Here is a 27,220-nt window from a genome sequence, read left to right as displayed (position 1 = left end):
TCTCTCCCGCATGCCTCCTTTCCCTTGCCTCCTGCTCTACAGATGTCTCTCTCTCTCCAGCAACTTCAGTGTGCGGAATATTATCTTATATAGTCCCATTACCTGTGCGTGTGTTTACACCTACAACCTTCCCCAGGGACTTTTGGAGGATTAGCCGCGGGCTCTAAAAATGCCTTCAGGTACGGTATTAGAAAAACACGGAGTTATGCTTCGTGTAATTTTTTCATTCGGAATAATCCGAAAAAAAGTATTTGAGTTTATCAGCATAGCGGGGCGTTTTGCATATCCTGCGCTTGTGATTAATAAAGCCATGCAACTGAAAATAAAAACTTGTTTCTGATAAAACTTAAGTTGGTTTGCACAAGTCTTACGAGTGATGATGGTGGTACTTTATTGAATGCGGTAATTTAACATTGCGACCTCGCATAAAGGATTATTGTTTTTATAAAATTTCATGATCAAAATATTACGGGAAATATGACTATCGAGATCTCTCATAATAAATAAAAGACTGCAAAACTTCGCTTCATTAGCTAATCAAAAAATGAATGGCAAAATTTGAAATTTGAGAAAATTTTATAGGAAGATTGAAGATCTTTCCTTCTTTCATTTTATTTTTAGTTTTTGCTGCTTTTGCAGAAATGAAAAACATATTTAAAAAAATTCAAATATTTTTAATGACATTTATTTTACCTAAATAAAAGGAATTTTGTGAAATAGATCATGTTATCTGAAAAACATTTTCAACGATAGTAAACACATTACAAAAAAGCTCTATCTATTAAAATCATTATTATCGTTTCTATAGAGGCAAAATTATATTTTCCTGAAAAAAGTTTGGAGATTTTTTCAGCAAAAAAAATTAAACTGTAATCTTTCTCTGTATGTATTTATTAAATATTAGAACAATAAATAAAATAGTAACGAGTAAAATTGTCAGCATTTATAAAAAAATTTATTTTTTGAAATTAAAAAACAATAATTAAGTTTTGCCATTTCAAAATTTAATTGGAATTTTTGGTAAAACTTTACAAAACTTAATTCTTTTAATATAACGACTTGAAACTTTGATTTCCCTTATTATTTACTGCTCTTTTTTAACAAATAACCCTGCGTAAACTATAAACAAACATTTTTATAGCAGGAACGCATAATATTATCTACAAAATTTACGCCATTCTGTCAAGTTTTCGACGTTTTTGTGTTTTTTTTATTTCGTTTGTTTAAAATGTGTGTAATTAATTAATTAAACTCGTGCTAGCGATAACCTTGGCTGATGGTGCTGTTGAAATGTATAAAAAAATCCCGAGAGCATGTCCAATGTTTCCTCAGGTTCGCATGCACTTTGATTGATTAAACACACATATAATTCTCAAGTCTCATCCCAAGGTGTGTCAAAGGAGGCAATTAAGTAGAATAAAAGTACATTTAGTGTTTTTCCTCTTGACACATTAATTAATTACTTTGAACGAAAAACGTCAGAAACAAACGAAATATATATTTTGTATTAAAATATATTCATGCGAGATTGTAGTTCTGGTGCTGATTGGAGGATAAAAATTTAATTGAGTAACCCAGCATTGACCCATACAAGTGCAAATATGCAATGTGTCAGCACATTAAATGTGAATGTGCCGCGTCTTCACAATAAAATCTTCCCGGTCTTAACACGAGACGCGATGAGATAACACGCACACAAATACAAATTACACACCTTCTGAATCCTCTCAAGGTTCTTTTCAATCAAACACATTTATTTTATCCACGACATCTCTTATACATCATTATCTTTCAATTGCACGTGGATAAAAAAGCATGAGATGTCCAAATCTCCAATGAACCCTTTTGGTTCTTTTTTAATAAAAACAATGAGCCATTTTAAAACAATTCCATACTAAATTTCCTACTTTTATATCTTTTGTTTGGTGTAGCTTCCGCCAACGATGCGTCGGCTCGATCTGCACAAATTTTGTCCTTGACCCGCGGCACAAGGTGAGTCTCGACAATTTTTTATTTGCTACCCGCCGCAGCCACAATAGATTTTTAAAAAAGACGCCGGTCTGCCAGCATGTAATTTTGGGCCGATTCGCTCCGGACGTGATTAATTTGAGCCGCCAGATAAGCCGCAGTCGTGACACGAAAATCAGCCACACTTTGCCTTGTGTACCTGAAAATTTATTTTCAATCTTTTCATCTTTGACGGTGGGATTCGTACCAACGATTGCAATCATAAAAAACTCGATTTTTATTATTTGGATCTTGAGATGTGCTGGATGAAAAAATATCAGACAAATAATTGGCCAATATTTGCCAATATTCTCCGAGTTATTATTTCTCCGAACGCTTGTAATTGAAACCTTGGCACAAAGGACGCTCAATATTTGCAGGGAAAACAAATATCATTTACACAATCTTAAAAAAAATTTATATTCGTCGATACAGGAAAATTGCAATAAAAAACTGAAAACAATTGTTTGCGCTGAGTGAGATCGTTGGTTTCTCGGTGAATTTATGCATTCAACCCGCATTCTCGTGATTTCCTCATTTCAAGGCAGCATAAAAAGATTCCGCTTTGTTCAAACGGGAGAGAGGCGCCTTAAAAATTAATCAATCATCCGGCTGTGGTGCGTGACATTGCATTAAATTTGCACAGACACCTCACCAGACTTAAAGAGAGGCTCTTCAGTAAAGAGCTTTGAAAATATTGAGAGATAAATTCTGCGATTCGCATATATTGCGAGCGGTCCTTGAACAGTTTAAAAAAAACACCGACTATTAGCTGCGAGAGACACGTACTTCCGCAACATCTTCCTTTGCTCATCAAAGTTTTTTATTCTCGCCGCACTGGTGCGTCCAGACAGAGACGCAGGAAAATTTGACAGAAGGTACTGAGTGAGGCAGGAAGAGCTTGTTGAAGTAATTGCAGGGTAATTGTGTTTGGTATGATTACTGTTGACAATAGAGCATGATTCTCCCAATCTCGAGGCGTGCTGCAGATCTTGCCTGTTCGCAAAGCAGGTATGAAATGAGGAAACGTGCGTCAATATAGAAATGTACATGCGTCTCTTTATGACATGTCACAGCTGCGCATTTATATTGGCCAACAATTCTCGCATTGTTAATGGAAGCAACTACTGTTTGCCTCAGAGAGCAATGACACCATTTAAAATTTGCGTTTCATCATTTTTAAATCCTTTTAATGACAATTTAAAGAGAACAAAATAATGGTCATTTATTTAGGTTCAATAATTATAAAAGAAAAAAAGAAATGGAAATCAGCCGATTATTTTTAAAAAGAGATTTAATCCATTCCTTCATTCAATGAAAAATTGTGAAATTTTTGTAGCTGGTAGCTTAGAATTTCGAGCTAGTACAAAATAATATCTTTCCCATTGAGAAATATTGAAAAAAAAAAAATTTGAATTTCCAATGGTCCCTATCTTATTTTTAAACTTTGAGCAGATTATTCTAGAAACCAATTTTTATTTAATTATAATTATAGAAAAATTGAAGTCTTCTTTTTGTTTTTAGCACCATTTAAAGCTGAACCACACTTCGAATGCTGAAATCAACCAAAAATTAAATTAAATTAATTGTAAATCTTTAACTTATTTAAGATTTCTCACCTTTTGCCAGCGTGCATTAGGTGGAAGGCTTCGTTAATCTGGTCCAGGGGCATTTTCTGTGTGACAAATTCGTCAACCATCATCTTTTTGGACATGTACCTCTCCACAAGCATGGGCACGCTGTCCTTGCTCTTCCAGCCTCCGAAGGCTGTTCCCTTCCATGTGCGTCCAGTCACAAGCTGGAAGGGTCGAGTGGAAATTTCCTGTCCGGCAGCGGCCACGCCAATGATCACCGAAGTGCCCCAGCCCTTGTGGCAAGCCTCCAGGGCAGCTCTCTGTAGAATTTCGTTTTAAATATGATTTAAGGTTTCATTTTGGAAATGTATACCATGGTCTGCACATTGCCGACGCACTCAAAGGTGTAGTCAAGACCACCATCGGTCTTGTCCACCAGCACTTCTTGGATAGGCTTGTCGTAGTCCTTCGGGTTCACGAAATCAGTGCAGCCGAATTTCTTGGCTGAAATTTGTGGGTAATTTTTTCTTTTTTAATAATTGAATCAAATTTTTAGAAATTTTTTATTTAAAATATTTGTTTGAAGCAGTGCATAGGTAACTTAGGGATGAGAGTTAAAAAAAAAATTCTTACAGGATTATCAAACTTATGGAGGTGAAGTAAGAGTATGTATAATTACTTGTCATAAATTTTTTTTTATGGAGTGTCAAAAACTGCACAGCTAACCACAAGACTGAACCCTAGAATTAAATTTATACGTTAAATTTAAAATGTCTTCATATCTTGTCGATAATATTTTTTCAGTATTCAAATTTAAAAAAAAAAAACTCATTAAGCTCTCTAATTTAGAGTTAATTGTAAATATTTTTTACTGCAAGAATCTGGTTAATTCCTGGTTAATTAATGTTTTTAGTGATAAAATTTTCCTCCGTCGTTTTTTCCTCATAGTTTCCCTCTCATTGCTTATCAGTTTGTGGTTCTTTATGCAAAATATATATTTATTATCATGAGCGTCCTGTTGATTACTCAGTTTTCGCTCCACATTTTCTCTTTTTAAAGTAAAATTTTTCTTCACAATTTTGGGTATTTAAGCTCATGTGAGAGTTCCAGACAATTGTTGGTTTTACTTTCGAACCTGTTTCAAACTTGTCAGGGTTGACGTCCACGCCAATAATGGTCGAAGCTCCTGCCTCTTTGCAGCCCATGGCTGCGGCCAAACCGACGGCTCCTAAGCCCCAGATGGCACATTTTGAGCCAGGTTCCACCTTGGCAGTGTTCAGGGCAGCTCCGTAGCCGGTTGAGATTCCACAACCGAGCAGACACACCGTTTCCAGAGGAGCTTTTGAATCGACCTAAATTTTCGAATTGCATTTTAATAATTTGAGTAAAAAAATTTATCTCTACCAAACCTTGCAAAGGGAATGGACAGAGACGACGGTGTACTCGCTGAAGGTGGAGCAGCCCATGAAGTGGAAGAGTTCCTTGCCCTTGCAGGAGAACCTGCTGGTGCCGTCGGGCATCAAGCCCTGGCCCTGAGTAGCTCTGATCTTGCCGCAAAGGTTGGTCTTTGGGGACTTGCAGAATTTGCACTCCCGGCACTGCGGAATGTACAGAGGAATGACGTGGTCACCTGGCTGGAACTCGGTGACCCCGGCGCCCACGCTTTCGACAACGCCTCCACCCTCATGTCCAAGAACGCAAGGGAACTTGCCCTCGGGGTCGTGACCGTCCAGGGTGTAGGCGTCGGTGTGGCACACTCCAGTGGCCAACACTTTAAGGCGAACTTCACCCTCTTTCGGGGGCGCCACCTCGATCTGCTCGATGACCAGCGGCTTCTTTGCCTCCCAGGCCACAGCCCCCTTGCAGACAATCACCTGAAGAAAAATATCAATTGTTAAATAATGAAAAATAATCAATGAAAGGATTCATAAAATCTCCAGCTACTTTTATGCATTTTTTTTTCAAAATTTAATTTTTTTCTCTTGTTAAAATGGACGAGACTGAAACATGACCTTTGAATTCCATCAACATCCTTTGAATGTTACAAAATGATAATAGAACAAGTGGCAATACTTTTGTAAACACGCTCGCAATTTGTGTAAATTTTTTGAATACAAACTTGCCTTTCCAGCAGTGTCACTCATTTCGAAGAATTAATCAAGCTTCCTTTGAGTGGATAAAAGTCACTGATCAAATTCCCTGCCACAAGCTGCCCTTCAGATTGAAAAAAAAAACTATATATTTTTTGTTGAAAGCTAGTTAAAAGAGATGATGAGCCGGCTTTGAGAGGATTTTATTAATTTTGTGCACACGGCACCTCCAGCGAGTTTGATCAAAACAGGCAAGCTCGAGACATCTGGTTGTCGGCAGCAGCAACGTTTCTTTGTAAGCGTTACACAGGTTGCATAAATGGCAGGTAACCTCAGGATTTACGTTCTGGCTGATGAGCCTTGGAATGAGGTGAAATCGCGATCTATGATCTATTGCCTTAAATTTGCTTTTTTAAACGTTATTTCGGTCAATAGAGAATAAATTTCTCATTACGGGCTAATTAACTTTATTCTTTATAAGTGTATGAAACAGGATTATATAGTATTTGAAATTAAAATGCAGGATATTAATCAAAGGCTTAATTTAATAATGACAAAATTTAATTTAAAATTAGTGCTGAGGGTTGATAACTTCATTTTTATAAATCAAATGGGAAAAGGATTTCTTAGTTGAAAATGAGTTCTCTGTAGTTCTGCAGAATGTAGTATGTGGAGACTCTGCAGGCGGTGATAGCCCTGACCACCGTATTTCTATCGGCACGCTCGAAGTTGGCTTTCACAATTTCGTAGTAACGTCCATCACTAAATAGTATCAAAATTAATTTAATTATGAAATTGAATTTAAAAAAAAAAAATATTAATTTTTATCGTTAATGTTTTATATAAAAAATTGTATAATTTAAAAATTTTATTCTTCACCTGAGACCCAGCGCCTTCATCTTGAGACACTTGACGCGGAGAATATCAATCGCCTTTTGGCTCTTGTCAGAGAACCTGAGGTTCTCAGGGTCCCAGCGCAGCTCCAGGCGCTCCAGATTTGTGCAGTTGTTAGCAATGCCGTCCATCAACTGGTCAACGTGAATATTCACTCCGAGGCGCTCTTGTGTTCCCATAATAATAATCCTATCATCATAATTAATTTAAATTTTGACTGGTTTAAAATTCCGTTTCTCACTTGATGCTCTTCAAAATGGGTAGAATGGCCTGCCACAACTGGTCAGTGATGTGCGGCATACCTGACAGAGACAGTGCCTGTAGCTGGGGACCATATTTTGACACAAATCTGTGGATGGCCTCGTCGCTCAAGTTGTCGGACGCGTCCAGATCTAGACCGACAATATTTTTGGGGTTGCCCTGCTCCATCCACGCTTTCATGACCTAGAAAAACATGAATTTTTAAATCAAAATTTTATGTAAAAGCTACTAATTAAAAAAAAATTGGAAATTCCTTTCATGAAAAAATCATTAGTTTAAACTCAAAGAAGTAAACTTACTTTCATTCAATTATTTTTTATTTCAGTCTGATTTCGGTGATTTGATTTTTTTTTAAATTTAATGCACTTAATTACAAAATAATCCAAATAATATAAATTAAAGCGATATTTTATATTTTTTTTACTAATAAATCTTTAATATTTTAAATCACTTACGGAATCGTTGAATCCATTGATTTGGCCGGCGCTCAGGTATCTCAGGGCTGGAATTCTAGTCAGCATGTCAATTAGACACTCGGTGGACAAATCGGTGGCCGAAATGTCAAGTTCCTGAACCGCCGTCTTTTCCCACTCCACCTGCATTAGGTGTTCACTCTGCAAGCCTTAAGTAAAAATATATTGATTTAAAATAAAAAATAATTATTTTTTTTTCAAATTCAAAATACTTGTCTGATTCATCAAAAGGCACCTGAGGCGCTTGCTGCGTTGGAAGACGGTTTTGAGACACGAGCCGGTAACTTTGTTGCAGAAATTCACGGCCAGGCACTCCAACTGAAATCAAATTATAATTTGAAATAATAATTTATATAAAATTTCAACGTAAATTTGATCAGTTTTAATTTATTTTAATGTTTTTACTTGGATGCAGTTTGAGGAAAATGCTTCTATGTGGCTGTCGTCGACAAACGTAATTCCGTACATGTTGATCACCCTCAAATTAGGGGTGGCCGCCTTGAGCTTGTGCACGTTGATGACTTCATAGACCTCTTCTTCCTCTTCCTCAACCTTTTCATACGTGCCTGTAAAATACAATTTTTAGTAAAAAGTTGAATTAATTTTGAAAATAATTTACCAATGAGGTGGAGGATTTCCAAGCCGTTGATGAAGTTGTAAATTTTCCTCATGAAACCTTCCATGAAGATGACCTCAGAGAGGCAAATGCACAGATATTTGAGTTTGGTGGGAAATGCCTGCAAAAATTATATGAGAAAGGAAAATTATAAAAGGGATTTATTTTTACCTGCATTTCGCTGAAGTCATGCAGCTGCATGGCGGTGGAAAAGTCCAGCAGCATGTGAGTCAAATTTGGGCACTTGTTGGCCAGCTCATGGAAGACATTGTGCGTAATTACCTCAATGGGCAGCTCAATGTAGCGCAGAGAAGCGCCAAATCTCACACTGTTTTAAGATTAAAAAAGTTCAAATTTTAAATTCAGTTTTCTAGCAAAATGAAGTTTGCAATGTTTTCATTAAAAAAATGTAACATATTTTTTATTAAACCTGATTAGGGCGAGGAGGGATTCGAGGCTGCTGACGTGCAGGCCAGATATTTCGGGCCGAAGGGACACGGCAGACCAAAGTCTCGTGTCGTAAGCAATCTGACGCCACTTCTTGCAAATAGTGGCCAGTCTGCAGATCTCGCGGTGCGACAGGTAAGAAAAGATGTTGAGCAGCACCTTGTCGGGCATCTTCTCGATGGTCTGCGTGAAAAGAACGGGATTAGTGGGAACAGGACAGGCGTCCGGAATTTCAGTTTCGCGCCAATTTGAGACCGCTGTCCATTTTTTGTTAATTAAAATTTAATAAATTGAGTTCATTATCTTACTTAGAAAAAGAAAGTAAAGAAAGAGAATTATAAAAACACGCAAAATTAAGTTGAATGAGTATTACGACTTCATAATTAAAAATTTAATGGCGATTTGTTATTTTAGAACTAAAGAATTTTATTAATAAAAAAGCGGAAAAAATTAAAGAGCAGAAATTTTAAATATTATTGACGTTGCGGAGATTTGCGAGTGTCTGTCTCGTATTTTTTTCCGTGTACAGACAAAATTAATGCTAAGAGAAAATAAGTGATTCTCGTCAGAGAGAAGTAAAGAGACGCATGTCATGCAGTCAAATGCAAAAGTGAAGCGCATTCCAAATAATTGTGTGGCTCTCGGATCAATTTCGAGACTTGTGAATTTGACTCCATCATGCTCCATCCAAAAAATGTCACGCGGGAGTTTGTCAGGCGGAGTGCAGGCCTGGCGGATTAATGTTGTCAAAATCGTCAGAAAGAGAGAGAAAGAGTAAATGCGGTGTATATGGAGTTAATGAGAGAAAGAGAACTTTTCGTAAATTTGGCAAAAAACAAATATCATAGACAGCTAGCTTGAGAACAGTGTGTGTCCCAACCACATTTTCTGCTAGTTTTTTTAAAATTAATCTACACGAGCACCAAAATGCGTCTATTTACATTTAAAAATTTTGCTGCTGTGCACCGGGGGCTGCGGAATTTGGAAAAGTTAAACACAGAGAGCGTTAATTTTTGAAGCTCCACTTGAGAATTTGACTGGACCATACACTTCAAATCCTTAAAATCTCCAAGCAAAAGCGCTATTAACTCTAAAGCTAATATTCTCTAAAACACTGAATTCCAAACTGAAGCTTTGCAATAAAAAAGCTTAAATTATTTTGATCTGTAATGCCTAATGAAGCAAAATAAAAAAAGCAAAACATAATGAATATATGAGAGAGAAATTTTGATAGAAATGCTGCTGCGAACTTTTTGGTGACTTACATTACTCGGTGGTTTTTAACGTTTCTATTTTAAGTAATCCTCCGGTAAATTTTTATAACTTCCCGCAATTACCCAATTTCGGCGAAGCTGGGAAGCAGAAGTTAACTTACCGTGTCTGCAAATGGACTTTTCGGCTCTCCATTTTCGTCCGTCGATTCTTGATGAGTCAATTGGCCCCATTTCTTTATTCACGAGACCAAATTCGGATCAAATTTGAGAGAGGAAATGAGAATTTTGCAATTTAATATCAAATCGTAAGAGAGGAAAATATAATATGGTGAATAAAATCATAAAATATATATATTTGAGAATCAGAAAATCACATACGCTGAGGGCATAATCCATGATCACTTGGCTACAATAATTAACGAATTAAATTAAAAGTATGGAAAACAAAAAGCAGCAACCCGTGAAAAGTAAAGTGAGAGAGAAAAGTTGGCAAAAAAATGAGTAAGAGATGAGCAGATAGAGTTTTGAAAGTGATTGGTCGACACACTGAGACGGACTGGAGGACTGAGTGAGAAGAGAGGTTTCGCATGCACCCACCGCGCGAGCTATTTTTTTCACTCCACATTTGTAATCCCTAGACGTATTTATAAATATCACCGGCCTCAGCTGGAGCCACAAAAATATACTTTTAACATTGATATTTTTTAATCTTACACTTCCAACGTGTGGTGATAGGTGGACGTGTCTGATGTGTTACCAGCCAGACAGTCTTGATTCGAGAGAGACAAACGGCGTCAGGGGTGGAAAAGGTGCGGACCGCAAGAGTTGAGAGACAGTTTAGTACAAGTTTAATTGTTTTGAGTGAGAGAGACTGAGAGAGTTCACACAACAGGGACACATCATGGTATTATTGGTAAGATAAATTTGATCCTTTTATTTTTAATTTGCTGTGCCCAAAATAAAGACCTGCTGTTCGGAGAGAAAATAAAATTCTGCACAATTGTTTGAACTAGGAAAGCATAATAACTTTTAACAGTGAAAAATGTTTTTTATTATTTATTTTACGAAATTCACTAATAACAAGAATTTTTTTGGTAGAAATTTACGAAGTGCGCTTTAGTGGTCATATGAATTTTCAATGTAATTTTAATTGAGATTAAAGTAGAATTTTAATTTTATCTTTGAAGTTAAAACTGGTCAGGCCAAAATTCATAGCATTTAATTATATCAAACTTCAATAAATCAAGCTGCAGGAATAGTAATTTCTTAACTTAATTCAGGCTCCTTTTTTTGCCTCCCTTTTATAACATGTCTTGTTCTTTTTTAATTGCAAAGAAAAATGACGCTTTGTCATTGATAAATTTTAGCATATTTGAGAGGTACGAATGATTTATTATTCATTTTTATTACATATGATTATCAGATTTAATGAACCTAAAGCCTAAACGAAACCTGTTTGACACCTTATGTGTAACTCATTAATTGTCAGAAAATTTCCTTTGGCTTTAATATGAACATAAATTTAAGCCCCTGAACGGAAAATGCTTGATGATTGTGATCAAAACGACTCTACTGATGCAAATCAAATTTTAGATCAAGAATACTGATTTTCAAACTTAATCATGGGTTTCCTCAACGTTGTAATTGCAGGTCCGAGTAAAATTTCTATAAATAAACAAGAGCCGCCTTACGTTTTTCTCAGACGGCTCCAAAGTCAATATTATCCCAGAGCTTTTTGAAACCAGCAGCGATCAAGCTGAAAAAAAAAACAACCAGCAAGTCCAATTGACGAAATGAAAAATAAACTTGGCATGAAACTGGCGCAGCAAAAGATTTTTATGTCTAATTTCTAATTACAACAATGAACACGCTCCAAAACAACGAGAATCAAGCAAAAAACTGGCGAGCAGCGGTTGATTAGGGATCATTAAGTTAGGTCACACTTAAAAATTATTTATAATTAAATTTGAGCATGCTCGAGAGGCGCTTCCGGTAGGTTGCTGTTCACGATATAATGGTGTTTATTGTTTTGGGGGCAACAATGGCTGGACGAGTACCGCTTTGGCGAGGAATCCTTTCTCGTCGGCGCCACGGTTGGCCGCCGAGGCGGCCGCAAACTCGACCGAAAGTTGGCCCCACGAATCCATGCTCACAGTGCCGAGGGCGGCCAGAAACTAAGCACCCGCGATTGTTGCCGCGCTCGCGACCCTATTGTTGGCCCCAGAGGGCGCAGCTAGGCAATATGATTATTTTTGTCCGCCACCGCGCACCTCAGGTCCGCAAAAACAAAGCACACCGGTGTGCTTTTAAGACTTCACTTTTAATTAAACCGAGGATTTAATGCTCTTGGGCAATTAATTTATATATAAACACGGCACGGGACTGCGACGTGTTACGTGTTCATTAGTTTGAAAACATTTTCTAAAAACCTTTTGTTTGAAACAGGAAAATATGAAATATATCAAGAAATCTGAAATGATCCGCATTTTGAAAATATAAATATTTTCTTTTAATTATTTCCTGGTCAAAATTTTCTCAGGAATAATAACACTATTAATGCAAGTAAATTGGCTTAGTACATTTAAAAAAAAATTGTTTTACGCATTAAATTAGTGTTTATGTTGTCGGAGCAATTAAAATATTTTTAATGCTTTTTTGAATGAGCAAAAATTATTTATACCCCGAGTCGCCCCGAGTAATGTATTGCACTCTATGTGAAAGAAACTATTTTTCTTTTATATCATAAAGCATTAAACAAATACATAATTATGTCTTCATTATTTTGTATTAAAATATATTTTCTGATATAAAATAAAAAAGCTGAAAAACACTAAGTAAACATAAAATTGTTAAGAGAGTTTGGAGATTATTTTTTAATATGTAATCGATTAAAATTTATTTCTTTTTACTCAAATAACCTAGATTATAAGTTTTTTTAATAATAAATAAACTTGGAGGAGTTATTTGTTTAATTTTTGGTTCGAAATTAGATAGGGAAAAAACGATTTTGTTACTATCAGATTAAAGCAACTTAATTAAACTGATTAAAACAATTATTTTATACTAATAAATTTAGGAAATTCCAGTATAAAGTGAAAGGAAGAACTAAAACATTAGTGTAATGCAGTTTTGTAACGTGACAAACAATTTCTTAGTTTTCAAACCAATAAATATAATATCGTCTATGATAGACCCAAATTAGCAGCAGCATTTTCCTCTTTTCTCTCTCGTAATCGTTTCAATGGATGTTTTTTTTTAAATTGTCTTCATTTTTTTAAAGTTAATATTAAATCTTTCATAACTAAAATTAAATGCAATCCTGGCAAACTTCATAAAATCTTAAAAAAGCACCTAATTTGTAAATTTAATTTCAAACGCTCTAATTGTAAACAATACCTGGTGACTTAAGATAATAGGACGTTTAAAGTTGACCATCTTCTTGGATAATTAACGCTATCAAGACACGGGTGAGACGTTCAAATATATTGCTTAAATTTTAACAAAGATGCAACAAGATGCAAATGATTAGACACCTAAGAAAGCAGAAACGTGACTTATATAATTTTCGCACATTGCAACATTATAGCTTAAGAGAATGGTCTAGAGAAGGAGAAGGTTAGAGAGTTTCTATAAACTATGTAGGATTTTATTTTGATATCAGCAAACCGTTCTGCTCCTTTTCTTCCGGCTCGGGCGGACACTTTGTTGGTGGCCGAAAAAATGCGCTCCCGGAGTCTGAAACGCCTCCAGGTTGACGTAATTCCAATTCGACATTCGCCGGTCCATTTTTCGGGATACCAAACCTTGCCGGTAGATCGAGAGAAAAAGTGAAAAAAATTGAGTGACGTGCGTTGGTCGTAAAGTTTGGGCATTCGTTCTCGTCCAGCTCACCTCCGCAGAAAAATGAATGGGTTTTTTATATACAAATTAGAGGCCGCGGTTCGCCATATATATGTTTAAGCATACAAACCCCCTGCTGTAATTTTCTACTTGGCACGGATTCTCGGACCAGTATTTGGCACCGTCTTTCAATCCCGACCGTCTTGAGGGCTGGACTGCGGCAGACTCACTCTCGGTCTAATTTTAGACGTGTGGATGTGCATTTGCCTCAAAACTATACAGAATGTGCCTCCGACGTCACTTTCTAACACGTTATCCATTTAATAAGAAAATTTCCAATCACAATCCTCATTTGTAGGAATTTTTAAATTTCCAAAAATATATATAATACTGCAGGTTTCCTAAAATAAGTATATCTGATAAGTTAAAATTAAAATCTTTGAGTTATTTTTTTCGGTTCACAATTTTTCCCCAAATATTGGTACAATCTAAAAAATTATATGTGCACTATGAGCCAATTTAGTTTTTTAATTTTAATTATTTAATTCTGAAGAGTTGCTGTTAAGATTTCAGGCAAGTGTATTTATGGATCCTTTTTCACATTCTGTGACGACATTGAAAGTTTTGAATAATTTGAAATTCTCGTCTCGAGAGGGCAGCTTGGACAGAGATGAACAAAAAAGCCAAAAGACGCCGTTTGATTTTCAGTCTCCCTTTTATATATTTCTCACATTCGCTCTATGTGTTGTTTTTTCCAACCGGCAAGACACACGAGAGTTGATGGTTCATAAATTAAATTGTGACCCGCACACCAAAGAGGATGACGTCAGCCGCCTTAGTAAACTTGCTTTACCAAGGATATCAAATATATAAAAAACAATAACGCATATTATGAACTTAGAATGATAATTGAATTTTTTAATTGGATTTTTTTTATAAATATTTCACGCCTTTTATTTGAGAATTTCAACGGATGAAATAATTAAAATTTATTACCATTTTGCGGAAAACTGGTTTTGCCTTCTCTGTGTCGACGTAAAAATGAAATTTTATTCCTCCATGTGACGGAGTCGTAAATTTTTTCAAGGAATGGTTCTAGCTGGTATTGGAGTTCGCGAAATAAAAAGAGCCTAGGGTCCGTTATTAACTTTTAACATGCGAGAATCTACGGGGATAAACGCAGAGAGGACCTGCTTTTAAAATTCTTCAGATTTGTGATTACCGATTATCAACGCTTAGGAACACAAAAGAAAGAAAAGAAAACAGCTGTTTTTAAATTTAAAATGCGAGGCCAGAGTAAAAAGACTTGCAGAGCGCTGCTGAATGAGTAGGCTTGTGCGTCTATCAGAGCTTTGTCTTGTGCTTGTAGGGGCGGACTGGATGAAAGTAACTGATTAAAAATTTAAGATTTTACAAAAGTTTAATAAATAATGTAATTTGGTTTTAAGTAACGGTTATATTGTTATGGAAAATAATTAAGCCACGATCTTTTTCTACTCCGACACAGAGCATTTATATCTTTGTAATTATTACATTTAAAAATATTGAAAAATCAAGGATATAAAAATGTAAAAATTAATGTATGTTCCTTGAAAATGTTTGTATAAATTTAAAACGTTTTCAAAATACTGCAGGAGCAATAAATTAAATTATTAAAAAGATTTTTGTTTTTAGTAAAATTATATTCACAAAAGCTATACTTTTATATAATTATATTGAATTTGAAGAAAAAAAGTTCAAGTTGACTATTTTAAATTAATTATTTTATCCCTATTTTTTTTTCAATCTTGAAGAGCCTAGTTGATTAGTTTTGAATATTTATTGAGTTACTGCACGGAAACGTTGATTGATAACCAAGAACAGTCCGTGGCTGGTGCTCTTCTCCCGCTCGCTCGCCCACATCTGGTGCCTCCACTCCATCGAGGCGTCCATGCTTCCAGTCGGTTCAGTCTCGTGCGCACCCTCGCCGCAGCTCATCCGTCTCTGCATGAACGCAGCCCAACTATAATATACACAAACACGCTTCCGATTTGTACTTTTTAAATTCAATCCGAGAAACATGGACGACTGACTCGGGTGTGAACGGTTTAGTTGAGTGCAATTTAGGATGTGGATGGAGATTTTGCAGCACCAGCAGATCATCTGCTCGCTCTTTGGCGCGCTTCTCGTCGGGGTGTGTGGAATTTTCCCCCTGCTGGTCATCCCCATCGAGGAGGGTGCCAACCTCAAGCACGGAGGTATAATTTTTAAAGAAATCCACAAATCTAAAAATTCTCCTTGTCTGTTTGAAAGCTCAACACTTTTTTAATTAATTTAGAATTTCACTAATATAAATTAAATAAATTATGAATATTTTCAAACATACTTTTTTCTTCTGATATTTAGCTTGAAAATAAAAAATAATTTTTCTTTCATAAATTACGTTTTTTTTTTTAAACAGCAAGGGGCTTAATTTATTGAACTTGTAAAAGAAAAAAATACCTCAGCTCTTATATTATATTCGCCTGAATTAGTCAAATTCCGAATGCGTTCTCAGTTCCTAGGAATCTTTATAGATGAATGCAGTTCAGTTGCATCTGCAAGTTGGAGACCAAGTTGGAGACCGCGTCTCTCAACTTCAAGTGACTGACCTTGCGGATGACTTATTTCACTCCGCACGCGAGGCATCCTTTCGATGCGCGTACCTCGATCGCTCCAAGTCGCATTATTTCGCGGTCATTTGTGCGTGTGATTGATTCCATTTCTCTATCCCCGGGTGTAATTAATGTCAAATTAAATCAAAACTATTCACTTAATCGGCGATTTTAAATCTGATTGTTCATTGAAAATAAGATTAAAAGTTATACGATTACAAAATCTAGGATGATAATTGCGAGTACTGCTGGGTTCAGATTTTTGAGAGATAAAAGTTAGACTATTGTTCGTTCTGGGTTAATATTCATTTTATACTTTTAAGCTTATTTTTCGAGCTATAAATGCAAACACTCAGAAATATTTTGCTTCTACTCTAGTACTTTTTTATTTTAAGCCGATGTAAATCCATTCAATTTAATACAAATTTTTAATTTGATTTAATAATAATTTTTTTATATGCATAATATAGGAATAATTTACTTTCAAAGTCTCAAACGCTTTTAATTTTTATAATTTTATTGTTTTATTTTTTGTAAAATTAATTAAGTTTATTCCTAAATATCTATTTCGCTGTAGATTTAATATGCGATACTTTCAATGCTACGTTTAATGCGTTTAGGCGTTAAATTCTAATTGTTCATTATTCTCTTAGGGTCTTGAACCTAAATCCTGCGCTTAAAAGTTGCCAAAATTAAGCAAATATTGGTATAGCCTCTTACGTTTCCAAAATGGAAGCCACCTTTTTGCATTAATTGAAATTTGCATAGAAAATTAAGTTCTTATTAATTATATAAGAAAACGTTGAAATTGCTACATAAGTCGGACCTTGCATTGGCTATAAGCTATTATTTTTCTTAAATTTTTGCCACCCCATGAACCATGAAAAGAGTTTTTTATCCACCACAGAATCTAACAAAAAGAGTAATTCATCAGTCCTCATAAAATCTTATCAGATAAAATTTTTAGATTTATTACTGCAAACATCTTTGATATGCAAAAACATTCGTTAAAAGCAATATAAAATCCAAAAGGTTTTATGGGAATAGTATCGAATTATTTGGAAATGCTGTAAAATTATTAACTGCTGGTTTTAAATTATGTTGGAATTTTGTTGAATTCACAACGAGGCGAGCACGTGTAAAGACGCTTTTTATCAAAAAGCTCATTGGCCCACGTTGCGTGTGTTAGGTAATGAGATGTGAAAAGGTACGGCGTGTGTTATTCAGTTCAGGGGGCGAAAAATCGGACAGATTCACGAGAATCAGCTCACTGATAGTGAAGTGCGTGAGTGATAAATGGGTCCTTAAAGTGGCAATTAATGAGCGGCAGAGATTACGGCACCTTTGGAATGAATCGAAGGCATCGTTGCACTTGAGATGTCGTTATTTATTCAAACAGAGCAGCCGATAATAATATGAAGGCGAGTCTTGCACTTCTTGTCTCCAACCGGACGTTTTGTTCAAAATTATATTATGTTAATAAATGATTTAACGATGATTTCAATACAGATAAAAATGAATTTTAACTTAAATGATTAAATTAAATTTTTTGCTTGGTCTGATTTTATTTTTTAAAATATATAGATTTTCCATTAATTTATCAAAATTTTGCATTGTGTGCACAATTTAATTTAAAATTTAATAACATTGATTAATTTTTGTAGTCGAGTTAACATTTTTTGTTATTTTCTTGAACCTCTAACTCTAAAGTAAAAAAATTGAACACACCCATCGTTTCATTTCCTTGCAATTTTATCACATTTTTCACAGAGATATGAGAGTCTCCACGCTGCTTTGCATGTGATTAATTCTTTGCAGTCTGTAATATTTTTTTATAACTTTCTTCCAGAAATTATAACAGTATAATCGTGACTAATCGTTTCAACAAAGCAGCTGCAAAAAACAAGGTTGACACGCATATTATTTGAATAATGTTTTTCTCATATGTTGCTGATTGTAGCAAATTGTGTGCATTGAAATAATACACGTATGCGTCAAGTGACACGATTGCGATTATAATTGCTGCTCGTCGCTTATTAATGATACGTGACGATATGGAAAGCAATAATTATTTGTTCAGTGTCCTAGGTCGACGTTTCTTTATCAGTTTCGTCGCAAGATGCATCTTCGACACTGCACATAATTTTTAATTAAATTTTTATCCGCCAATAAAACCCAAAGTTCAAGTGGTGTTGCGTAAATTAATGAAAATCGCAAATCTCTGCACGACTTATTGTTAATCATTCAACTTGATTTTTTTTTTTAAATTTTAACATGGACTTACCAGTTTTTCGGGCCTCCTGAGCGTCTGCGGAGGTCCTGGGCGATTCATATCGTCGGTCAAGTGAGGTTTGAGCCCAGTGCTGATACTGTTGATGCTGATGATGATTTGTTCGCCCACCGTATCCATAGTGTCTCAATAAACGCGATTGTGCAAATGGAAGACTGTGCACGGTGTCTATAATTAATTGGCCGCCCCTCGCCGTGCCCTTTGCAGAATGCACCAGTCACCAATCGAGGGGAAAATCATTCAACCCGTGCGTTACTAAAACATTCGATGAATGCACGCCAATTTAAAAGGGGGTTGATCGTTTTTTTTGCACTGATTTTTTGTGTAAATTTTAATTGTTAATATTTTATCATGAAAATAATTTTGCGGTGGAAATTTTATTTTTACAACACTTATAAATTGAAAAAGAATCAGGTAATTTTCTAAAGAATTTTTACTTTTTTATTTATAATTTTTGCTTTTAATTCCAAGGGTCAGTTTGGGTGATAAGAGATTTTCTTCAACTAGCATTGTAACGTGACCCCTGCGGCTATCAACAGTCTCTCTATTTATATTTACACTTTCGTAACATTGTTTGCAATGAGTAATATTATTGTGGTGAACAAATTAGCCCAAATTTTAAAGTTGCATAAGAAAATATATCAATTTTTTTACCAGTTTTAGAATAATTTTTAACTCTGAACTCCTTTTTTTAATAAACCTCGCTTTTTTTAATAAAATTTTTATTTGGTTTAATTTTCAAATTTTTTCACGTGTGAGCCCATGTCATCTCTCGTCTCTCAGGCTAAAATTTTCAGTTATTATTTGATTACGGTTGGGAATTTGATGACAATAGGCCGCGGTCTCTCGATGTTATATCGCACGACAATTTGAAAAGGATCCTGTGAGAGCATAATGTGTCTGGTCTGGCAGAGCTCTTTGTCAGCAGTCGAGGGAATTAATAACCTTTGGGCGGATAGCCAAAGGAGAAAATTGTGATTATGTAACTCCATTGTGCAGCAATAATTTGCATTTCGCCTTGAATTTTTTAAACTGAAGATTGAAAGTGAAATAATTTTATTTAAGTGCGATTAAAAAAAGGATAACGAAAGTGCAAAGAAAGTGAAAATTTTCGTGCGTGCACAGAGGGGCATCACTCTCGATTTCTAACTCGCAGAAGTATTGTTGCTGTTTTTTGTTGTCAACCTTCCGCTTGTGCCAGGCTGCGACCGATAAAGATAGGCGGTTCATTTTCACCTCAACCGGAGCGTGAACACTTTTTTGTGCCGCTTTCGGTTATAGCTTCACTAATCGCGTTGCGCTTCATTATTGTTGATTACTGTAAGATATTCTGATAGGAAGTGCTCAAAGTTCACCAATACTTGAATTTATGCAGCTATTTTTTATTTTCTAGAATTGTTTATGGTCATTAAAATATCACTGGGTGTTCTATCATCAAAATAATACATCATGCACGCGTAAATTAAAAGTGAACAATTAAACATGAGAGATAATAAAAAGAAGTTTGAAAATTTTTAAAGAGGAAAAATTTAAGTTTGTATAAACATCACTTATACTATTTAGCTGAAATTTTGAATTTTATGATAAATTAGAGCCGAATAAAAATTATGAAAAATGAGTTTAACTTTTCTTAAATTCAAGATCAAATGAACTGAAACTGAAAATGATCATTTTTATTGAAACGACCAACTAAGTAATATAATAAATAATTTTTTTTCTTAAATCTACAAAAAATATAATTTCAGTTTAAATTAAATAATAACATTTTTTCTAAAGAATAAATTTTTAATTAAAAAAAGCGGCTACTGCCTGATTTAGTATCAACCTGCCTCTCTCTGTCCTAAATTTCCAATTCACCCCCTCTTCGCCCTTTTCCAATTCTCTCTAATCCAATCAATTATTCCATTTGAGCGCTCAAATCGAAATTATCGTGTTGCAGCTGCGGCCAGGACGCTGAGGATTCTGCTCAGTTTCGCGGTCGGCGGCCTCTTAGGCAATGTCTTCTTCCACCTGTTGCCTGAGGCCTGGGCGACTGAACAGATCGCCTACCTCGCCAAAAACCCAGGTACGTATGCCAAGATGTAAAAATCATAAATTAGCTAGCACGGCTGAAAATAAGATGAAATAAATTGCCTCTTATCTTTTCGAACCAGGCTTTTCTCGAGTGGAATCAATTTTCCAGTAGAAAGAATCCTCTTGTAGAAAATTATTGCGCAGCCATCAGAGTGCGATTGAATCCACTCGACTCTAGTTTTTCTATAAAATATGGAAATGATATTTCACGTCGGCAAAACATCCATTTTAATTGAAAAAAGCCACATATTTATGATTTAAACAATTAGTTGAATTAATATTTATTAAAATTCTAGATTTAATTAATTTGTTGAAAATCTCTAAGATCGGATATTTTGATTATTTAAGCTTCACAATATAATAATATAATAATAATATTACCTTGATTAAATTTTTTTTATTACATGACTAATTAAATTTTCTAGATTTCTTTAAACAATTGCTGCATATCATATTTGGATAAAATTTAAAATAAGGTTTTTCCCCAAGTTTTTTTTATTATTTTTCTGTTGAAACAAAAATAATTTTGGACAAATAATTTTTAGGCGAAACAATTCAGGCGAGGACGAGCATGAGCACGGGAATGTGGGTGTTGGCTGGAATTCTATCCTTCACTGTGCTGGAGATGGCCCTGCCGGACCATGACGACTCGTCGGACGAGCAGGAGCACGAGAAGTCGCACAAGTTGCACCAGGAAAAGAATTGCGAGGAGCGCAACGGCAACTACATCTCCAGCATGGCAGTGCTCAGCGAGAAGCACCTCACCGAGGTCAACAAACACAAAAACAACAACAAACCTCCTGAAAAGAGGGTCAGTTGAAAATAATAAAAAATTTCATTTAATCATATGATTGAAATCTGCAGGTGCAGGTTTCAGGGTACCTGAACCTGATGGCCAACAGCATCGACAACTTCATGCACGGCCTGGCCATCGGCGGCGGATTCCTCGTTAGTTTTAAAATGGGGGTTTTGACCACCCTGGCCATTCTGGTGCACGAGGTGCCGCATGAAATTGGGGACTTTGCCATCCTGCTCAGGTCGGGCTTTACCAGGTGGGAGGCCGCCAGGGCGCAGGTCTGCACTGCCGGCTCAGGTCTGCTAGGCGCCCTTTCTGCCAACATCTTCAGTATGGCTACGTTTGGTAAGCTGAAAATGAAAACGATTAAATGTGAAAGGATTTCTCCAAAAAATTTATAGATGTAGAATTTCTGCATAATTTTGGATTTCAGAATTTAAAATGAAATAAGCAAAGTAAAATTTGGAATTTTAAATTTAAATGAGATAAATAAAGCACTTGCTAAGATATAAATTAATTTTCAGTTCTTAAATAAATTATAATTATTTGATTATAAATTTTACATTAAATTTTTTTTTCAACATTTCAAGTTATATTTTGGTGGTTATTTACTTGATTTAAAATTTTTTAACATTAATTTTAAAGTGTAAAATTTGTATTTAATAATTTTCTGTTGAATTAAATCAAAGTTATCATACGTATAATTGGCTTAAAATTTTACTAAAAAATTTAAACATATTTTTATTATTATTATTTTGTTTTTGCAGAGGAAAAGACCTCATGGGTAGTGCCATTCACTGCAGGCGGGTTCCTGCACATCGCACTTGTGACCGTCCTGCCCGAACTGATCGCCGAGCGGGACAAGTGGGAGTCAGCAAAGCAAATTGCCAGTCTCGTCAGCGGGGTGGCGCTCATTGCACTGCTCACGCAAACCTTCGACTAATTCCGGCACCGATCGAAGGGCACTCAATTGTTTGGCCCATTGTTGCCCCGGCGCCGATTTGTTATGTTTTGTTCTCACACGCCACGCGGTTGCGTCTTTTTGGTGGAAATGTATCAAAAAAATTTGTGATCCAAGTTTAAAATCAGGTTATTGTTCCGCTCTCAAGCCATGGTGAGTTTAAAAATAAACTCTGCGAGTTTTGAATTATCAAACTTGATTAGTCGAAGTTTTGAGAGAGCAAAGTATTTTGCTATAAAATTAAAGTTTTTTATTTGTGCCAAACTGCCAAAGTTTCTGTATTTTTTTCTCTTCGTAGTGAGAAAATTTTAAAATGACCTATATACGGCATTTTTGATAAGTCTATAATTGTAAGAAATGTGTTGACTTTTCCCATCTCGACCACTTCATAACATTGAATCGGAACAGGCAGAGAATTTTGTGCCTAATTTGTGTATAAAAACAAGTAATTGAGCTAAATTGTGATAATTAGCACTGTTTGTTTGTAGGTAGATTAGTGTGAAGTGCATAATATATATCAAGAGTCAGTATTTTACCGTAAAAGTTCATTGTTATTTGTTGATAATTATGCTAAAATTTTTGGTAAAAAATTATTAAATTGAATTTTATCATGAAAGCTGATTTTATTTGCTAAGGAAAAAAAGATATGATTTATGGATCTCATGTGCATGTTGGAACTGAATAAAATTTTGCTGTCTCTTCTGCGCCTTACCACTTACAACCCAAAAACCACAAAAATAATCAAAAATAAAAGTAAAAATTATAACTCATTTGCAAATGATCGCAGCATTTAGAGAAAGTAGCTCCACTGGAAGCGGCTTCCTCGGCCTCTTGTTTGACTTCAAACTTGGCTGTGAGGATGTGCAATAAAGGGCAGGAAGCTATAAGTGTCAGCATCATCCACAGGGGTCACGCGCACATTTTGCCAACGCCAAACTCGCCCTCGTACATGGGACAGGCTTCTACGGTTTCATCCCTGGGAAACTCAAATCTTCAGCCTGTCATCATTCTTCAGGTAAATTGAATATTGAATAAAAAAGTTTCATATCAATAGTTTTCATATCAGGTGCACATATGAGCACCTAAAATGAGCACCTCATATCAGGTGCACATATGAGCACCTAAAATGAGCACCTCATATCAGGTGAACATATGAGCACCTCATATCAGGTGCACATATGAGCACCTAAAATGAGCACCTCATATCAGGTGCACATATGAGCACCTAATATGAGCACCTAAAATGAGCACCTCATATCAGCTGCACATATGAGCACCTAAAATGAGCACCTCATATCAGCTGCACATATGAGCACCTAAAATGAGCACCTCATATCAGGTGCACATATGAGCTGCTAAAATGAGCACCTAAAATGAGCACATCATATCAGGTGCACATATGAGCACCTAAAATGAGCACATCATATCAGGTGCACATATGAGCACCTAAAATGAGCACCTCATATCAGGTGCACATATGAGCACCTAAAATGAGCACCTCATATCAGCTGCACATATGAGCACCTAAAATGAGCACCTCATATCAGCTGCACATATGAGCACCTAAAATGAGCACCTCATATCAGCTGCACATATGAGCACCTAAAATGAGCACCTCATATCAGGTGCACATATGAGCACCTAAAATGAGCACCTAAAATGAGCACATCATATCAGGTGCACATATGAGCACCTAAAATGAGCACCTCATATCAGGTGCACATATGAGCACCTAAAATGAGCACCTCATATCAGGTGCACATATGAGCACCTAAAATGAGCACCTCATATCAGGTGCACATATGAGCACCTAAAATGAGCACCTCATATCAGCTGCACATATGAGCACCTAAAATGAGCACCTCATATCAGGTGCACATATGAGCACCTAAAATGAGCACCTAAAATGAGCACATCATATCAGGTGCACATATGAGCACCTCATATCAGGTGCACATATGAGCACCTAAAATGAGCACCTCATATCAGGTGCACATATGAGCACCTAAAATGAGCACCTAAAATGAGCACATCATATCAGGTGCACATATGAGCACCTAAAATGAGCACATCATATCAGGTGCACATATGAGCACCTAAAATGAGCACCTCATATCAGGTGCACATATGAGCACCTAAAATGAGCACCTCATATCAGGTGCACATATGAGCACCTAAAATGAGCACCTCATATCAGGTGCACATATGAGCACCTAAAATGAGCACATCATATCAGGTGCACATATGAGCACCTAAAATGAGCACATCATATCAGGTGCACATATGAGCACCTAAAATGAGCACCTCATATCAGGTGCACATATGAGCACCTAAAATGAGCACCTCATATCAGGTGCACATATGAGCACCTAAAATGAGCACCTCATATCAGGTGCACATATGAGCACCTAAAATGAGCACCTCATATCAGCTGCACATATGAGCACCTAAAATGAGCACCTCATATCAGCTGCACATATGAGCACCTAAAATGAGCACCTCATATCAGCTGCACATATGAGCACCTAAAATGAGCACCTCATATCAGGTGCACATATGAGCACCTAAAATGAGCACCTAAAATGAGCACATCATATCAGGTGCACATATGAGCACCTAAAATGAGCACCTCATATCAGGTGCACATATGAGCACCTAAAATGAGCACCTCATATCAGGTGCACATATGAGCACCTAAAATGAGCACCTCATATCAGCTGCACATATGAGCACCTAAAATGAGCACCTCATATCAGGTGCACATATGAGCACCTAAAATGAGCACCTCATATCAGGTGCACATATGAGCACCTAAAATGAGCACCTAAAATGAGCACATCATATCAGGTGCACATATGAGCACCTAAAATGAGCACATCATATCAGGTGCACATATGAGCACCTAAAATGAGCACCTCATATCAGGTGCACATATGAGCACCTAAAATGAGCACCTCATATCAGGTGCACATATCAGCACCTAAAATGAGCACCTCATATCAGGTGCACATATCAGCACTTAAAATGAGCACCTCATATCAGGTGCACATATGAGCACATCATATAAGCTACACATATGAGCACGTAAGGGAAAGACGAGCTTTGAACTTGTCGAAACAATTTTTCATGAAAAAACTCATCATGAAAAATATTTCTTTTTTTAATAAATCTATCCATCTTTCATGTTTTGTTCAGCTTATATCAGGTGCTCATTTGAGGTGCTCCAGGACAGTGGTCAAAATTTTATCCCTTTGGATTTATCCTGGGATATCTTTTATCCCGGGGTTTATTGAATCTCCCTTATTTTAAAGAATAAAATGGAGTAGAAGAGAATTTGGACCAAAATACTACTCCATGAAAAAGATTACTTGAAAATTGTAACTGAAATGGAGCCTAAAAAGTGGTATTTTTTTTTCTTCAGCAATATTCTAGAAAGAAATATTTACAATTTCTTTTATAAAAATTATCCAGTTATTTGAAGAAGAAAAAATACAAAAAATAAAATGCACCTTAGTAAAATATTTCACCATTTTATTTAACAAAGGTAGCCTTTGTGAGTACAAGTGGCCGATCGTACTTTGTCGTGGCCTCAACATTTGGCGTCCAGATCTTTGATGAGGGTGGCTCGGTTATTTTATTTTCATATGACATTTCAAAAAGCCCTGTCAGCGCCTTTGACACCGACGCCAGCAGCGCGCCGTATGCCGTAGGGATCGCAAAATTATCCACTCGACCAGACACTGCTTCAATATGTGTTGGTAATGTAAAAAAATTAATCATTTTCGAGGTTGAATAATAATAATTTTATAAAAAGGAGCCAGCAGTGGCGGAATTTTGGTTCTGAGTGCCATGGGCTTGGACATTTCCTTCAGTTCCATGTCTCGAAATCACGACTACAGCGTCACTTGCCTTGCCGGACTGGACAGGACTCTTATTTCCGGAGACACGTCAGGAACAGTCATGTCTTGGAAAATCGACAACAATGAGAAATTAAACCGCACCTCTTTCATCAGAGGGCCAAAGTATGTACTTTTTTTAATATCAATTTAAAATTCTGAAAAATTCTAAAAAATAATTTCTTGTATTCAAGTTGGAGCTGCACCTGCTTGTGTGCGTATTATGATCTCGCTGGCAAAGCGATGGCCGTGGCCGCCTTCGGAAGTGGCCACCTTCGCATATACGAGGCGGCCACCTTGGCTCTTAGAGCAGAGGTGGCCGCTCACTCTCGATGGATCACCGGTCTAGACGTCGCGCCTGAAACTCGCATGCTCATTTCTTGCAGCGAAGATTCCATTTTTACAATCTGGCAGCTCAATCCAGACGAATGCACTCCAGTAAGAAAGAGTTTGATTCAAATTTATTTTTATATATTTGTATTTTTTTTTTTTTTAGATTGACTACGTTTGCAGTTCTTCAGTGGCAAACCACAAATTGTTAGGCGCAAGATTTCTTAACTCCCATGGGACGTCTTTGTGCCTCAGCTCATTTGAAAGCAACTTCATCCATTGTTTTAATTTGACGGACTAGATAAAAAATATAAATATCAATGAATCAGGCTTGTATAGTCTTTTTATTTTCTTTTTTATTTAAATTCCATATTATAATTCAATATTATAAAGAATACCCAAACGCTATATAGTTTTATTTAATATAAATCATATTAAAATTACGAAGTAAAATTATCATTGGTTGTTTTTTTTTCATTCATAAAATGAAAACCGCATTTTTATAAACCAAATCTTAGGTTTTAGTGAGAAACACCGAATAAAGTAAAAAGAAGCAAATGACCTAATGGAAGGCTGTATTTTTCTTACTCTTGTAGTTTTTTCAGATGAATACTTCAAATAAAAATAAAATTATTTAGAAAATTTGGACCGCGACTCAAAATTGCCTATGAATGAAGAAGAAAAAAAAGTAGCCCCAAAAGGCTCGCTGGTACTCTATATTTAAAAGCCTAGGAATTATTGTGCCTTAGTTTATGATAGACCGTCACCCTTAGAAAGTGCGCTTGAGTCTTCTTTTTTTTCCCATTTGTCAACAAGGTTATTCTG

General features: G+C 36.0%; 4 protein-coding genes and 1 long non-coding RNA gene across 10 annotated transcripts; 3 read left to right on the top strand and 2 right to left on the bottom strand.

Annotated features, from left to right (window-relative positions):
* The first annotated feature begins 39 nt into the window (after positions 1–39).
* LOC132193129 (uncharacterized) lies at positions 40–10,604 on the top strand. The gene is made up of 3 exons (XR_009441407.1): positions 40–179; positions 1,932–1,992; positions 10,312–10,604. It is a non-coding gene; the product is annotated as an uncharacterized LOC132193129 (long non-coding RNA).
* Positions 3,407–5,893, bottom strand: LOC132193125 (alcohol dehydrogenase class-3). The gene is made up of 6 exons (XM_059613538.1): positions 5,705–5,893; positions 4,991–5,455; positions 4,717–4,933; positions 3,955–4,085; positions 3,627–3,901; positions 3,407–3,562 (listed from the first exon to the last, which is right to left on the bottom strand). Exons 1-6 carry the CDS (start codon positions 5,723–5,725, stop codon positions 3,538–3,540), a joined length of 1,134 nt encoding a protein of 377 aa, XP_059469521.1. The 5' UTR covers positions 5,726–5,893; the 3' UTR covers positions 3,407–3,537.
* On the bottom strand, positions 6,199–18,497 carry LOC132193123 (F-box/LRR-repeat protein 2). 6 transcript variants are annotated; one of them, XM_059613528.1, is made up of 11 exons: positions 11,634–11,793; positions 9,738–9,809; positions 8,346–8,545; positions 8,087–8,243; positions 7,919–8,036; positions 7,705–7,865; positions 7,512–7,617; positions 7,282–7,448; positions 6,807–7,009; positions 6,551–6,754; positions 6,199–6,433 (listed from the first exon to the last, which is right to left on the bottom strand). In XM_059613528.1, the coding sequence occupies exons 1-11, from the start codon at positions 11,721–11,723 to the stop codon at positions 6,298–6,300; spliced, it is 1,614 nt and encodes a 537-aa protein (XP_059469511.1). In that variant the 5' UTR covers positions 11,724–11,793; the 3' UTR covers positions 6,199–6,297. The 6 variants fall into 6 exon arrangements, with proteins under 6 accessions (XP_059469511.1, XP_059469517.1, XP_059469512.1 ...); XM_059613534.1 differs by lacking the exon at positions 11,634–11,793 and adding an exon at positions 9,955–10,582; XM_059613529.1 differs by lacking the exons at positions 9,738–9,809; positions 11,634–11,793 and adding an exon at positions 18,334–18,497.
* LOC132193126 (zinc transporter ZIP13-like) lies at positions 15,346–22,785 on the top strand. Its single transcript, XM_059613539.1, has 5 exons — positions 15,346–15,653; positions 20,279–20,404; positions 20,958–21,223; positions 21,277–21,553; positions 21,976–22,785. Exons 1-5 carry the CDS (start codon positions 15,524–15,526, stop codon positions 22,149–22,151), a joined length of 975 nt encoding a protein of 324 aa, XP_059469522.1. The 5' UTR covers positions 15,346–15,523; the 3' UTR covers positions 22,152–22,785.
* A 139-nt stretch (positions 22,786–22,924) lies between these two features.
* On the top strand, positions 22,925–26,767 carry LOC132193128 (WD repeat-containing protein 54-like). The gene is made up of 5 exons (XM_059613540.1): positions 22,925–23,184; positions 25,714–25,927; positions 25,984–26,191; positions 26,260–26,503; positions 26,562–26,767. The coding sequence occupies exons 1-5, from the start codon at positions 23,029–23,031 to the stop codon at positions 26,694–26,696; spliced, it is 957 nt and encodes a 318-aa protein (XP_059469523.1). The 5' UTR covers positions 22,925–23,028; the 3' UTR covers positions 26,697–26,767.
* Positions 26,768–27,220: the final 453 nt, after the last annotated feature.

Source organism: Neocloeon triangulifer, unplaced genomic scaffold (assembly GCF_031216515.1).
Source record: "Neocloeon triangulifer isolate White Clay Creek 2 clone unplaced genomic scaffold, ASM3121651v1 ptg000003l, whole genome shotgun sequence".
Lineage (NCBI taxonomy): Eukaryota > Metazoa > Arthropoda > Insecta > Ephemeroptera > Baetidae > Neocloeon > Neocloeon triangulifer.
The sequence above is the reverse complement of the archived record's forward strand: the minus strand, read 5'-3'. Positions and strand labels throughout refer to the sequence as shown.

Bases quoted from the DNA above. Each gene is read 5' to 3' on its own strand.
- LOC132193125 (XM_059613538.1), bottom strand. From the start codon at position 5,725: ATGAGTGACACTGCTGGAAAG. The intron at 4,934-4,990 runs GTTTGGTAGAGA...TCGAAAATTTAG, and splicing joins CTGTCCATTCCCTTTGCAAG to GTCGATTCAAAAGCTCCTCT. The intron at 3,563-3,626 runs GTGAGAAATCTT...GGTTGATTTCAG, and splicing joins CTAATGCACGCTGGCAAAAG to CATTCGAAGTGTGGTTCAGC.
- LOC132193123 (XM_059613528.1), bottom strand. From the start codon at position 11,723: ATGGATTCGTGGGGCCAACTTTCGGTCGAGTTTGCGGCCGCCTCGGCG. The intron at 8,037-8,086 runs GTAAAAATAAAT...TAATTTTTGCAG, and splicing joins ATGACTTCAGCGAAATGCAG to GCATTTCCCACCAAACTCAA. The intron at 7,618-7,704 runs GTAAAAACATTA...ATTTGATTTCAG, and splicing joins TTTCCTCAAACTGCATCCAA to TTGGAGTGCCTGGCCGTGAA.
- LOC132193126 (XM_059613539.1), top strand. From the start codon at position 15,524: ATGTGGATGGAGATTTTGCAGCACCAGCAGATCATCTGCTCGCTCTTT. The intron at 20,405-20,957 runs GTACGTATGCCA...AATAATTTTTAG, and splicing joins CTACCTCGCCAAAAACCCAG to GCGAAACAATTCAGGCGAGG. The intron at 21,554-21,975 runs GTAAGCTGAAAA...TTGTTTTTGCAG, and splicing joins CTTCAGTATGGCTACGTTTG to AGGAAAAGACCTCATGGGTA.
- LOC132193128 (XM_059613540.1), top strand. From the start codon at position 23,029: ATGTGCAATAAAGGGCAGGAAGCTATAAGTGTCAGCATCATCCACAGG. The intron at 25,928-25,983 runs GTAATGTAAAAA...TTTTATAAAAAG, and splicing joins CACTGCTTCAATATGTGTTG to GAGCCAGCAGTGGCGGAATT. The intron at 26,504-26,561 runs GTAAGAAAGAGT...TTTTTTTTTTAG, and splicing joins ATCCAGACGAATGCACTCCA to ATTGACTACGTTTGCAGTTC.